Source organism: Coregonus lavaretus, assembly GCF_964263955.1.
Source record: "Coregonus lavaretus genome assembly, chromosome: 22".
NCBI lineage: Eukaryota > Metazoa > Chordata > Actinopteri > Salmoniformes > Salmonidae > Coregonus > Coregonus lavaretus.
Window position 1 is genome coordinate 34,929,346 of NC_140009.1, and position 12,792 is coordinate 34,942,137.

Below are 12,792 nucleotides of genomic sequence, written 5' to 3' on the forward strand. Positions count from 1 at the left end.
AGGCAATAAATACGCTATAGTGCAAAATAATTACAATTAGTATCAACACTGGAATGGTAGATGTGCAAGAGATTATGTGCAAATAGAGATACTGGGGTGCAAAATAGCAAAAATAAATAACAATATAGGGATGAGGTAGTTGGGTGGGCTATTTTCAGATGGGCTGTGTACAGGTGCAGTGATCGGTAAGGTGCTCTGACAACTGATGCTTAAAGTTAGTGAGGGAGATAAGAGTCTCCAGCTTCAGAGATTTTTGCAATTCGTTCCAGTCATTGGCAGCAGAGAATTGGAAGGAATGGCGGCCAAAGGAGGTGTTGGCTTTGGGGATGACCAGTGAGATATACCTGCTGGAGGGCATACTACGGGTGGGTGCTGCTATGGTGACCAATGAGCTAAGATAAGGCGGGGATTTGCCTAGCAGTGATTTATACATGGCCTGGAGCCAGTGGGTTTGACGACGAACATGTAGTGAGGACCAGCCAACAAGAGCGTACAGGTCACAGTGGTGGGTAGTGTATGGGGCTTTGGAGACAAAACGGATGGCACTGTGATAGACTACATCCAATTTGCTGAGTAGAGTGTTGGAGGCTATTTTGTAAATGACATCGCCGAAGTCAAGGATCGGTAGGATAGTCCGTTTTACTAGGGCATGTTTGGCAGCATGAGTGAAGGAGGCTTTGTTGCGAAATAGGAAGCCGATTCTAGATTGTTGAAAGCATAGTGAACACATTAGGAATTCAACAAACCTTTGGCTGTCTTTTTGAGTAGGTGAAAATAGGTTGGAATCTCATTGATAAATGTATCTACCAAATATTACCCAATTCTCGAGGTTGAAATGACGTGTTGTGCAGTGGGTTTTTGCCTAATATGAATTATCTCCAGCTTCTTGCAGTTTGCGTTAACAGTGCTTGACTTGGACTGAAATAGTTGCTGGCACTCATTTTTGGTGCCGGTACTGTTTACATGTAGGTGCAGGAGCTCCACAATACTTTTGAGCTGATATTCTATAATCAATAGGAACAGGAGCTCGAGCAGTAGAAAATATGAGGTGCTGGTACTCAGCTCCGAGCTCCAGCAAAAGTCAAGCACTGCCTGTAGCCTAATAAATTGGATCATACCCTTAAATTAAAACTGCTTCAACCTTAGCATTCCCTAATAATAGCCCGGTGTATTTTCTCTTTGTTTTAGCATTTCTAATTAATTATCTGCTGAATTACTACGTTTAGCACTACAGAGAAGAAGTACCAATTCATCCAGAGATGTAGACTACTAGCCAACTTCTGGTAGCACCGCTCTCCGAATAATCGATGCCCTCCACCCCTCAATGGATTTTAGGCACCATCCATCGCGCGCTCAGTGGCCCTTGAAATCACCGTTTATGTCTCGAGTGTCAGAATAATAGCGACATACGACCCTCACAGCGCGACCAAAGGCACTTCTGGCGCATTTAGCATATTGAATATTTAAATGTGCAGAGTTAAGAAAAACGACCACCTAAACTGTGTGCTTTTCATTCCGAACACAACGTTTTGATTCTGCATTCAAAATGTATTTTACTTTATTATAAATATTTCAAAACAATGTCTGTATTCTGTTAATAGATGTGTTGCCCCTACATGGGCCCAGCTGAGTGAAGGTTGATGTTAAGATGACAGGACAGATAAAGCCGAGTCTGGCGAGCAGACAGCACAGTCACTCGTCTCAAACCGTTTAAAGGGATTAGTTGGCGCTGGGGCAAGTCCTCACGTTTTCGGAATACCCCCATAACAATAATAAACCATGCACCACTGAGCAATAAATCAAATCAAATCAAATCAATTGTTATTTGCCACATGCGCAGAATATAACAGGTGTACCTTACTGCTTACTTACAAGCCCCTAACCAACAATGCAGTTTTAAGAAAAATAAGTGTTAAGTAAAAAATAGATATGTAAAAAATAACAAATAACTAAAATAACAGTAGGGAGGCTAAATACAGGGGTACTGGTACAGAGTCAATGTGCGGTGGTACAGGTTAGTTGAGGTAATTGAATCCCAAAACATTTCAGCAATCAGAATCCCAAAACATTTCTTCTGGGCCATTTTATAACCCAATACCTTTGCTCAATTTAAAGCTTGTCCAGCCCTATAGCCTATTATGGCAATATCCTTATTTTAACTGAACCCTCTAAAATGAATATTCAGTCTTGCAGATCATTCAATTGACACTTCGCTAAGCCCCGCCCCAGAATGTGGTGCAACCAATCGCAGCGTTCCAATGGATAGCAACTGTCTTCCAGTCTATTGCTGTGTTCAAAACAACTGGGAACTAGGAACTCTGGGAAGAAAATGAGCTCCGACTGGGGAAAATTGATTTGAACGGTCATCCAACTTGGAATTCCAACTTGGGAACTCGGGCCTCTTTCTAGAGCTCCGACATTCTGATCTGAAGATCACTGACCTCGTGATTTGACCTCTTATTTTTTCAGAGTTCCCAGTTGTTTTGAATGCACTGTAGTCCCCTGTAGCTCAGTTGGTAGAGCATGGCGCTTGCAACGCCAGGGTTGTGGGTTCGTTTCCCACGGGGGGGCAGTATGAAAAATGTATGCACTCACTAACTGTAAGTCACTCTGGATAAGAGCGTCTGCTAAATTACTAAAATGTAAATGTAAGTCAGAAGTCTGAGATTTCCAAGTTCCCAGTTGTTTTGAATGCGGCATTATACCAATTAATTAGACAAGCTCCCATTTAAATCAAATGAAAGCCAGTGAGAGCTATGGCAAAAACTGAGTGTTTTCTTTAAAAAATTAATGTTTAAATGGCTAAATAATTGAACAGTGTACCAGGAGTAGAAAAAAAAGAAGGAAGGGAAGTGCTGCTAAGGTACACAGTAGTAGATTTTAGTAGACAGAAGGTGCTCTTTGGTAAAAGGGGTAAATTGGTCATCAAAAAGAAAGGAGGACCAAGGCACTCTTCATATAATTAATTAAAATGCCTTTATTTGTATGGCATGTTTAATGGAAACAAAGTTTTAAAACGCCAACGCGTTTCGGCTGCATGGCCTTCGTCAGGGAGTACAAAGATATGATAATACTGTCCTCTTTTGAACAGCTTTTTCCAATCAACCCTGCTTTGAAGGGGGAGTGGTTACAGAATTCATTGGACAACACCTAGTAAGCAGTACTATACACATGAAAAAGTGAAATACTGTAAAAATGCATCTCAAGGCTAGAACCATCAGAACCTCTAGAAAGGTAGTTGTAACCTTGAATATGACTTGGCAAAGTGTTAAGAATAGGAGAGCCGTCTATTTTATAGTACACTAGAACACAGCAAAGTGTACCAGGAGAATGCAGAGCCTGTTGATAGAGTATTTTCCGAGTCAAAATTAGACTTTTGTTACATTGTTGCCTAGCTCAGCTGTTTACCTAGCTCTCATCTCAGTCTCATTGACAACCAAATGTTGCTAACGCTAGCTAGTTACTTAATATACTGTAACTTGTTTTCTCAAAATGTATGTTAACTAGCTAAGTTAGAAATGTTATAAATGCAACTTCCATCTGCTGTCGACATCAGCAATACAATTCGAGAGCACTAGTTAGCTCCAAACGTGGTTATAGCTTTGACTGCATGCTGACAGTGAATTCAGAGCCATTCAGTGGTTAGCTACACTACAAACATAATTTTACCAGGTTCCCGTGAAACAATTGTAATGACAGTCCACCACAACATACCCAAGAGTTTCCTGAATAGCAAGGGGTCGTCTGTGTATAATTTAATGTATTAGAAACACAGTTTGAGATCATTGTGATGGGATTTCGCCGGTGTTTGAATGGAGAATTGGGCTTCCCAGGAAGGGTCAATTATCAAAACAAACTCTATTTTATTTTCCACTTCTGAGGCCTGTGGTGTGGGAATAAATTGAATTATTCTAACTAAGAGGAAATGTTTCAATGGTTCCTTTGGGGTCCCCTAATGAAATTATACCAATTCTCCCAAACTAATGTCTTACAACCCCCCTCCCCCCCTTCTGCCCTGCCATGCTGAATCTCCCAGCACCTGATTTATTTTTAATGATACTATACCCCTCCTCTTCTTACGGCTGTGTCATGGTAATCATCAGGATTGCATCCCAAATGGCACACCTATACCCTATGTAGTGCAAGCTACACACTACTTTTGACCAAGGCCCATAGGGGTAGTGCACTACACAGGGAATAGGGTGACATTTGGGACGCAGGCCAGGACTCCTCCATGCAGCTGCCTCTAGATCACATTAGCCAAGCTTAATATTGACTGGGGCGAACTAAACAATAAGTTGAGGGGACCGGGAGCTTAGAGGGCTGGAGGCAGCACAGGCCCTGCCAATACTTAGACTGCAGGAGGTAGATGAGGTGTTTAATCCATGATGCTGAAGAGCCTTTTGCCCTGGAGGATCAGTTCATTTCCATCATTAAGCATCTCATCCCTAGGCCTGTACAGCTTTACCCACTCAGAAAGCTTCAATCCAGACTCAGATAGGTTGCCCAACATCAAAACCAGCATGACGAGGGACCATGACTCTAGAGGCAACTTGATTCTTTTATTTTGCGCTGCTTGTCTTTTATGAGTTTAACACACTATTATCACTTTTAGTTTTTACATTAGATAAGACACTTTACAGCTGAATTTGGTTGCCACTGATAGTGTGACAAAGTCCTTTTAGAAATAAAAAAGTGCTGAAGATGGTTACTCTATATGAATGTGATTGGCATGGGACAAAGTCAATCTATTGTAATCATTTTGTGAAGAGATTATATGCCTGATTCCTGGGACTGATAAAAGTTTTTTGTGGAAATCCACAGAAAGTAAAACATTTACCATCTCAATTTCCTTTGCCGTAAATGACCTTTTTTTTTTTGCATATCAAGTATCAATCAATTTCACCTAAGTTTTTACACAATAAATCAGTAAAATGATCAAATCAATATGGTAATCTAATTTGATTAAAAGCACGTTTCATCCATTGGACTAATTCAGGCTGCTGGCATGCCTGGATGCTGCTGTATTTGCATAATAGTCACACAGGGAATCAGTGGGGCCACTTGTGGGACACAAACACCTGATCACAGACACACTCTATAGCTCCTTGCCAATCACACCTATTTATTATTCTCATTCAAAAAACAAATGTCAGAAGAAGAAATCTCTGTTGTTAGATTCATTTTATAGATGATACCTGAATCTCCCTATTCCTCCTAATGCTATCGCTCTGTCTGGAGCAGTGGGACTGTTCCCTAACACTGTTTAGTGTGAGAGACACAAAGATTACCGCCCTTGATTAGTGGATTGGTGTAATCTATTCAGGCCCCTCGCTCTCTCCCTCCTGCTCCCTCGCTCCCAAAACCCCCTTGGGATATGCCTGACTCCCCCAGGACCACTAGCATGGCAGATGGACCCCCCCCCCTCCCCCCTCCCCCCTCACCAACATCCATCTCCCAGGACTCCCAAATACAGTGTTGACACTCAGAGGGTAGATGGAATGGAGGTTGTAGTGTCTTTAGAGAACTGAATATGAAACTACTGTCACCTTTGTTTAATAGCTCTCTATCTCCACTGTTAGATGTAGACGCCACAAGGCAGATTCCCCATTCTTTATATTGGCCACTTTAGTGTGATTTTAATCCATTGGCTGCCTTCGAGGAATTGTAAAAGGCTCAGTCTGTGCCCCACCTGCTAAAAATCTCATCAAGCCGACTTTGTATATAAGGAAACACTCCTTGCAACCTGTTGACTTAAAGTTTGACTCCTGAAATCAATCCATCTAACTCTTACCTAAATCTAAGATTTTATGGTTTGAGAAATGTCTATTTACAGTACAGTACAGTACATGCATGTCCATTTGATTCTGCATCCATCACACGAAGTCTCTACTGCCGAGGTGCTGCAGCATGTTTAGAGGGGCTGCAGGCCCATTGGCAGCAGGTGGCATAGCGTGGTAATGGCCAATTGTATGCCTCCAATTAGGCGGCAGATCTCCATATATAATATTGGTTTGATTTACATATGGAGACAGACTCAGTCTCATTCCCATCCTCCCTGTCCGGGAACAGGAGGCAGGAGCTCCCTTTTCATTCTACTTCTGGCCTCTTTATTCGCCTTCTTCGATTTCCCTGAGGGGACACTGGGATTGCAATAATAAAGAGAGCATGTAGACGTCAAAAGTCCACAGTCGTACAGTGTGTGTGTGCATGCATGTCTCCCCATGTGTAAGGCACATTCAGTGGGGCTTAGTCTCTCCCCCAGGATAGTCTGTATGTATATTCAGCCTCAGTCAACAGCTAATAGAGAAAGCTGAGGGGGACTCGATTTTATAGGACACACACATTTACTATACAGAGACAGATAAACAGACAAGAAAACACAGACATACAGATGGAAGACACAGGGAGAGGAGTAAACAGGGAGAGGAGTAAACAGTGTGAGGAGTAAACAGTGTGAGGGGTAAAACTTGTCACTTGAAACGGTTCAACTTCAAATATGCTTTGTGACGAAAATTGAGAGGTCCATTGCAAGGAAAATGTATCTTGAATCAAAAAGATTTGAAACAGGCAAATAAGGCAAACGTTTCATTCGAGTTAAAAACAAGCACACAACACTCCCCCCTCCTCCCCCATCCCCCTTCCAAACACACCCCTCCCTTCGCACACATCCACGCTCCCTCCATCCTTTTATGATTACTACAAGGGGCTCAGCTTTCAGCCCGGCCGAGGGAGCATGTGTGCACGGCTTTAATTCCTATTGTATTTGTGCTGTCTCGGTGTGCCAGTGTGTGTCTGTGTTTTAGCGAGCGATGGAGAGGGAGAGAGAGACCCATCTGTCAGAGTAGCGTAGAATCCCCCCGTTCCCCTCTAAATCCATCCCATGGGGCAGGAGCGAGAGACAACTCACTTGTGGCAGGGGTTTTTGTGTTAAAAGAGGAGGGGGGTGGGGGGGGGGGGGGGGGGGGGGGGCAATAACAACAATCATAACAACAAAAGCAGCATTTAAAAACCTACTAAAACCCCCAAACCATCAAAGCTTGTTTCCTTACCCACGTGAGTGGGGCACTTGTTAATATTGGCGGAATCACCTAATTAAACAAATATTCTAGTGATATTTGTCAAACTGGATATTTTAGTCACAGAATTGAAGCAGGCAGGAAGAACACAATTCCCAAGTTCCCCCTTAGTCTGTCATTAGGGACACTGGGGACGACTGTGGGAAGCTAGGCAGCACTACTATTCAGCATTCCCAGAGCTACTATTCCCAGAGCAGGCTGCAGGTGTGATGAGGACTGGCATGGACTCAGGGGAGGTAGAGATTGTGGGGGACAGGAGTTACCTGGGGACTATGGAGCTAAGTGGGAGCAGGGGGCTGCACATAGAAGACACTGGGTCTGGCTGCACAAACTGTTGACACACACGACTACTTCTGGTTTCCACATTGGACAATGCCATGCACACACACTCATTTGCACGAAGCGCGCACACACATAAAAACCAAACCGTCCCTACTCCATCCACACGCCCACATGTGCAATGCGCTGATGAGGAATGAAAAGGCCACGTGGGTATGGATGTCGAGATATCAAGTGAGGCAGGCAAGTGACGTGTGAACACACAAGCAACAGATGCACCCCCTCTTCCGTTTTTATATCTGACCATCTGTTCCTACAATGATCTAGAGAGTCCTACAGCCTAGCCCAGCAACTTAGTGTCATAGGATTTTAAAATGCAAATTTTACTCAATGATGCTGCAATATGTTATATTTATATCTATGAGCTAAAGACCAAAAGGAGATGTAAATGAGATGTAGGCCGATGTAGGTTTTTCGATGAGAGAGAGTGCAAGAAAGCCCAAGAGCACAGTTGCAAGCACCATAGATCAATGCGGGGGCACGTGCGCCGCAAGCCCCGGCTGTCAATAGCATCTGACCACAATAGAGTCCCTACTGTGTCGAGGCTCGCCCTGCACCATGCACTGGGACATCACATATGTTGTGTTTGTTATGCCTTGGCATTTGTTGTGAAATTGGAAAAAGGTAAGGAACGGAACTAAATTATGGTAAATGTTAGTCTGGCTAACACCTCACTCTCTTCCTGACTTCAGAGTCTGGAATTACTCTTTGATGTTGGCACAATGCCTCGATAATGAAGGAGGCTGTGCTTTAACTGGTTGGCTCTCCTCTGTGTCTTTCTCACTCAAATACCCACATGCAGAGCCACCCCCTTCCGTTACAACGGTTGGATTTTCAAATCCAAACAATGTGTGGTCTAAACCCCAGATGAAAAAAAGTTTTGAGAGAACCAATCAAACCTGTCACACCATTTCAGAGCGAATATTTATTTAACAAACAGCCTCCTGTCCAGACCAGTCACAACTTTCCCTGCGCTGTGTCACGGTAGCGTCAGCCAGTCTATGGAGGGGTAGGAATAATGGAACAATTACATTTACATCATTTAATGTGTGCAAACAGTTTTAAGTGTTTAAAGTGTTTTTAAAAACAAGTTATATTAAACCTAAAATACCCTTTAAACTATCGGTTGAAACAATTAACTTTGAAACACCATCCATTTTACAATTAACTTTGAAACACCATCCATTTTACAACATCCACAATTAAACTTGGAAATTATTTGTATTTCGCAAACGAATGAATTATTTTTAGTCAGATATGATTTAGTCTTGAGTTGTATATCAAATCTACTTTCGCTTTACACATTTTATTTTAATATAATGATGATACAATTCCAACCCAACTATTATTTAAAAATAGATACTGTATATTCCCAGAGCATTCCGGCGCCCCAACCGGTTTTAATCAGATAAACGTATTTGCTGCTTGACTCTTTCAACTGTTCTTGGGCACAGAGACTGGGGAGTAGGGTATATGAGGCTAATAATCAGAAGAAGCAAATTAATGGACGGGTGAACAACGCATACACCTAATCTTACCACACCAAGCTGTCAAAATCACTTACACCTAACGCGATGAAGGAGCGTCCCTTCTTCAGAATATGCATAACTAAAAGTTTCAAAATTGCGCGCTTTGGTAATCATGGGTATGATTCCAACCAATGATCATCCGAGCATTAACGAAAATTAATAATCTAAGTGTTGTGCAGAATGAACATCAAAATTGTTAAGGAAACGTAAACATTTTGCATACAAATTGGGTTACGGAACAACCGTAGCATATAGGCCTCTCACATTTGGAAAGGCAGCTTCAAAATGGAATTGCTTAATACATCTCATGGTTGCCTATTTCAATTAAAATAATGTATGACATAGGTTGTTATGGACAATTGTGGACACAATATTGTATGAAATAATTATGGAATTGTGGACATTTGCGCAAACTCTCTCTCTCTCTCTCTCTCTCTCTCTCTCTCTCTCTCTCTCTCTCTCAGACGCACGCACACACACACAAAGATTGGTGATGCATGTGCGGTTGTTTGGACGAGACACTTTGGCCACGAGCCCGCCACACGCCTTTGGATAAGATTAATGTTATGGGTGGGACACTCGTGGGAGTGGCCAGTCCACCTCCTAAAGGCTAAACTCAGACATATTCATGCCAGTCCGAGATGAAAGTCCCACGCGCACTGATTGTATAACTGAGGGAACGAAAAGGAACTTGGAAAGGACTGTGACACTGCGCAACAGAGAGAAACGGCATCAGTTGAGGATTGTCTATAAAGTCATTTTGCTTGGTACTGGGACTTTGGAAGTTAGCCGGACGTCTGACAAGTTTGGAAGAGCGAGTTGTGTACATAAACAGGTGCGTTTTGATTTTATGTTAATAAAATAATTGCATTTCATGTGATTCTATTTCAGATCATTTAGTATTCGTCATAGAGGATCAACCCATAGGCCTATGCATATTTCTGCAATACGTGCCAACAGAAACAAACAACTGTAAACTGCCTTAATATTCGATAAAAAAAAATAAAAAAAACGATTTTCTATAACAGGAAAGGCAATTGATGACGATGGCATTCTTCATAATGGGCTTATGCCAATGCCACCAAACAACTATAATGCATTATGGTATTTTATCAACAAGAAAGCGTGATACCACTATCTTTATGTATTAACCTGATATAGACTGTTATAAATATAGATTATATGGTTTGTATTGTACCATATTCAATACTATTGTCAGTGTCAAATACAGTTATGTTGTTTGTTAATCATACAGTCTAGACAGAGTTGAGTCTGTGTGTAATACACTGTTGCTATTCATGATTTATAGGCCTATAGTAAACTGTGCTACTTTTTCGCACGACTTCACAATCACTAACTAGGACGACTTAGTTGTAGAACAATTTTGTGTGTCCTTAGACAGAAATGTATTTGGTTGTTGGTGTGTTTAGGAAAGTTCGAGTCCCCATTGAACGTTTTTTATCCTTCGGACTCAGATATCAATCTATTGTGGCATTTTCGATACAATTCCACTCAAAATTGGATTTAAAACGGTACTGATTCCACTCAGCAAATCAAATTTAACTGTTGATGCAGGAGATATTTGGTCCGGTTGTTACCGTGTTTGTTGACTTGGCTCTGTAGACTACCCTCAATTTAATCTGAGGGTTTTATAACCAGATTAAATCCCGCCATGTCCCAGATTGACAGCATCTCCAAAACCACCATGGCATAAACAGCAGGGAACCACCGAGTTTATCCCCAAAGTTTCTCACATTAGATCGTCCTACAAAGGAAGGAAATTATTATGCATAGATAGTGCTATTTTCAATTTGAATAAGTTGTTTTTGCTGTCAGAGTTGAGAGATGTTCTGTATCTGGTAAAATGTTCATCCATTCTGTTGGAATGGAAAATGAGCTGTCCCTGCCAGTGTGCGCTGTCCACATGACAGTGCTGAAATTATACTCTCTTGTCTATGTATAGGCAAACAGTTTACTGGGAATTAAGTTAAAGAGATAGGTCGACCAATTCCAATTGCAAACAATGAAGAAAAATAAAACAGCTGATTCATGAGCTTGACCAAATGTGTTTTGTTTTCCTCAGATCACAATGATGACCAAACGATTTGGTAAGCCTGGAGGAGGAGACATGCCTGAGCTGGTCAGTTCCCTGGCCTGGCTAGAGGAGGACCTGAGCTCCCAGGATGGAGAGAGAGGTCCAGAGATGGGCGGGCGCTACGGCCTGGGCCCAGGAGGCTGTGGGAGCATAGAGCTGGGCAGCGAAGACATGGAGGATCAGGAGGAGGAAGACAATTATAATGATGATGACGAGGAGACCGGAATGGATGGAGAGAACAAGGCGCCCAAACGGAGGGGGCCCAAGAAGAAGAAGATGGCCAGAGGCAGACAGGAGAGATTCAAGGCGAGACGCACCAAGGCCAATGCCCGTGAGCGCTCCCGCATGCATGGGCTGAACGACGCGTTAGATGTGTTACGCAAGGTCATGCCCTGCGCCGCCAAGACCCAGAAACTGTCCAAGATTGAGACCCTGCGGCTGGCCCGCAACTACATCTGGGCCCTGTCTGAGGTGCTGGAGAGTGGTCAGTCCCCAGAAAGCCACGGCTTCACAGAGATGCTGTGTAAAGGCCTGTCCCAGCCCACTAGCAACCTGGTGGCTGGGTGTCTCCAGCTGGGGCCTTCTTCCCCCATGATGATCAACAAGCTGGATGACAAGCCCTTTGGAGGAGCTCCAGGAGTTGTTAGTGGTGTAGCACGGCAGCCTGGTGGCCATCACCCCCTGAGTGGTCACTACCCCTCTCCGGGCCTGCCTAGCCCCCCCTACGGGTCCCTGGAGGCCTCCCACCTCCTCCATATGAAGAGCTTTGAGGGAGGGCCCTACGAGAAGCACCCTTCCCCTAATGAGTGTAGTAGCAATGGCACTCCCCCTTACGACGGGCCCCTCACGCCCCCCCTCAGCATCAGTGGCAACTTTGCCCTGAAGCAGGAACCCTCCCCCCACGAGGCTGAGAGGAACTACCCCTCCCACCCTGCCCATTACCTCTCGTCCCTACCCCACTACCCCCCCTCCTCCCTGGCCGGGTTGCCAGGGCCTCAGGGCCACCTCTTCCAGGCCTCGCGCTACGAATTGCCCCTAGACATCCAGGCCTTCGACTCCTTCCCTCCACCACACATGGTCGCCTCACAGATGGGTACTATCTACAGTGAGTGAAGGGGAAAGTGAAGTTGGTTGGCCAGGCAGGGGAGAGATCCATACACAGCCCTGCCTCTGGTCCTCCAACCCTTCTGCACATGCATAGGCCCGTGGCTCTATGAATGACTGTGTAGATAGACAATGATATGACGTTTACACTGTCTGGTATCCTACTCTGGGAGAGCATGGAATGCTCTGAGAGAGAGACTCAACTAAACTCAACCTACCTGATCATAATGAACTATTGAAGAGATAAAGATGCACCCTTAATTGTATTATTAATTTATTCTCATTGTTGTTTATTATTTGTGTTGACATTATTTGTATTGTCATAATTTTTTTCGGTCTGTATAAGTCTTCCCTCAGTTCCTATTATATGTAGCTATACTATTTTACCAAATCAGATATCCAGGTATAAGCACTGCACACTGTCACAGACATTCATGACCAGGGATATTTCTTACTAAAACACAAGGGTACTTGGGTTGAAAGAAAGTCCTCTCTTGTGTGCTTGAGGATGGAGAGAAAATGTTTCACACAATGTTGTTCTACACTCATTTACTTAAACTTCTGCACTGAGGCCCATACTGTAGCCAGCATCCTTTTAGTCATATGAACAGAAATGCATTTAATTTATATCCGTATTTAATATTTA

At 43.3% G+C, this 12,792-nt stretch overlaps 1 protein-coding gene across 1 annotated transcript; it reads left to right on the top strand.

The window, feature by feature from the left end:
• Positions 1–11,036: 11,036 nt before the first annotated feature.
• Positions 11,037–12,155, top strand: LOC311150042 (neurogenic differentiation factor 4-like; the record flags this gene model as incomplete). The annotated part of the gene is made up of 1 exon (XM_084187285.1): positions 11,037–12,155. The coding sequence occupies one exon, from the start codon at positions 11,037–11,039 to the stop codon at positions 12,153–12,155; it is 1,119 nt and encodes a 372-aa protein (XP_084043411.1).
• Between the last annotated feature and the right edge of the window lie 637 nt (positions 12,156–12,792).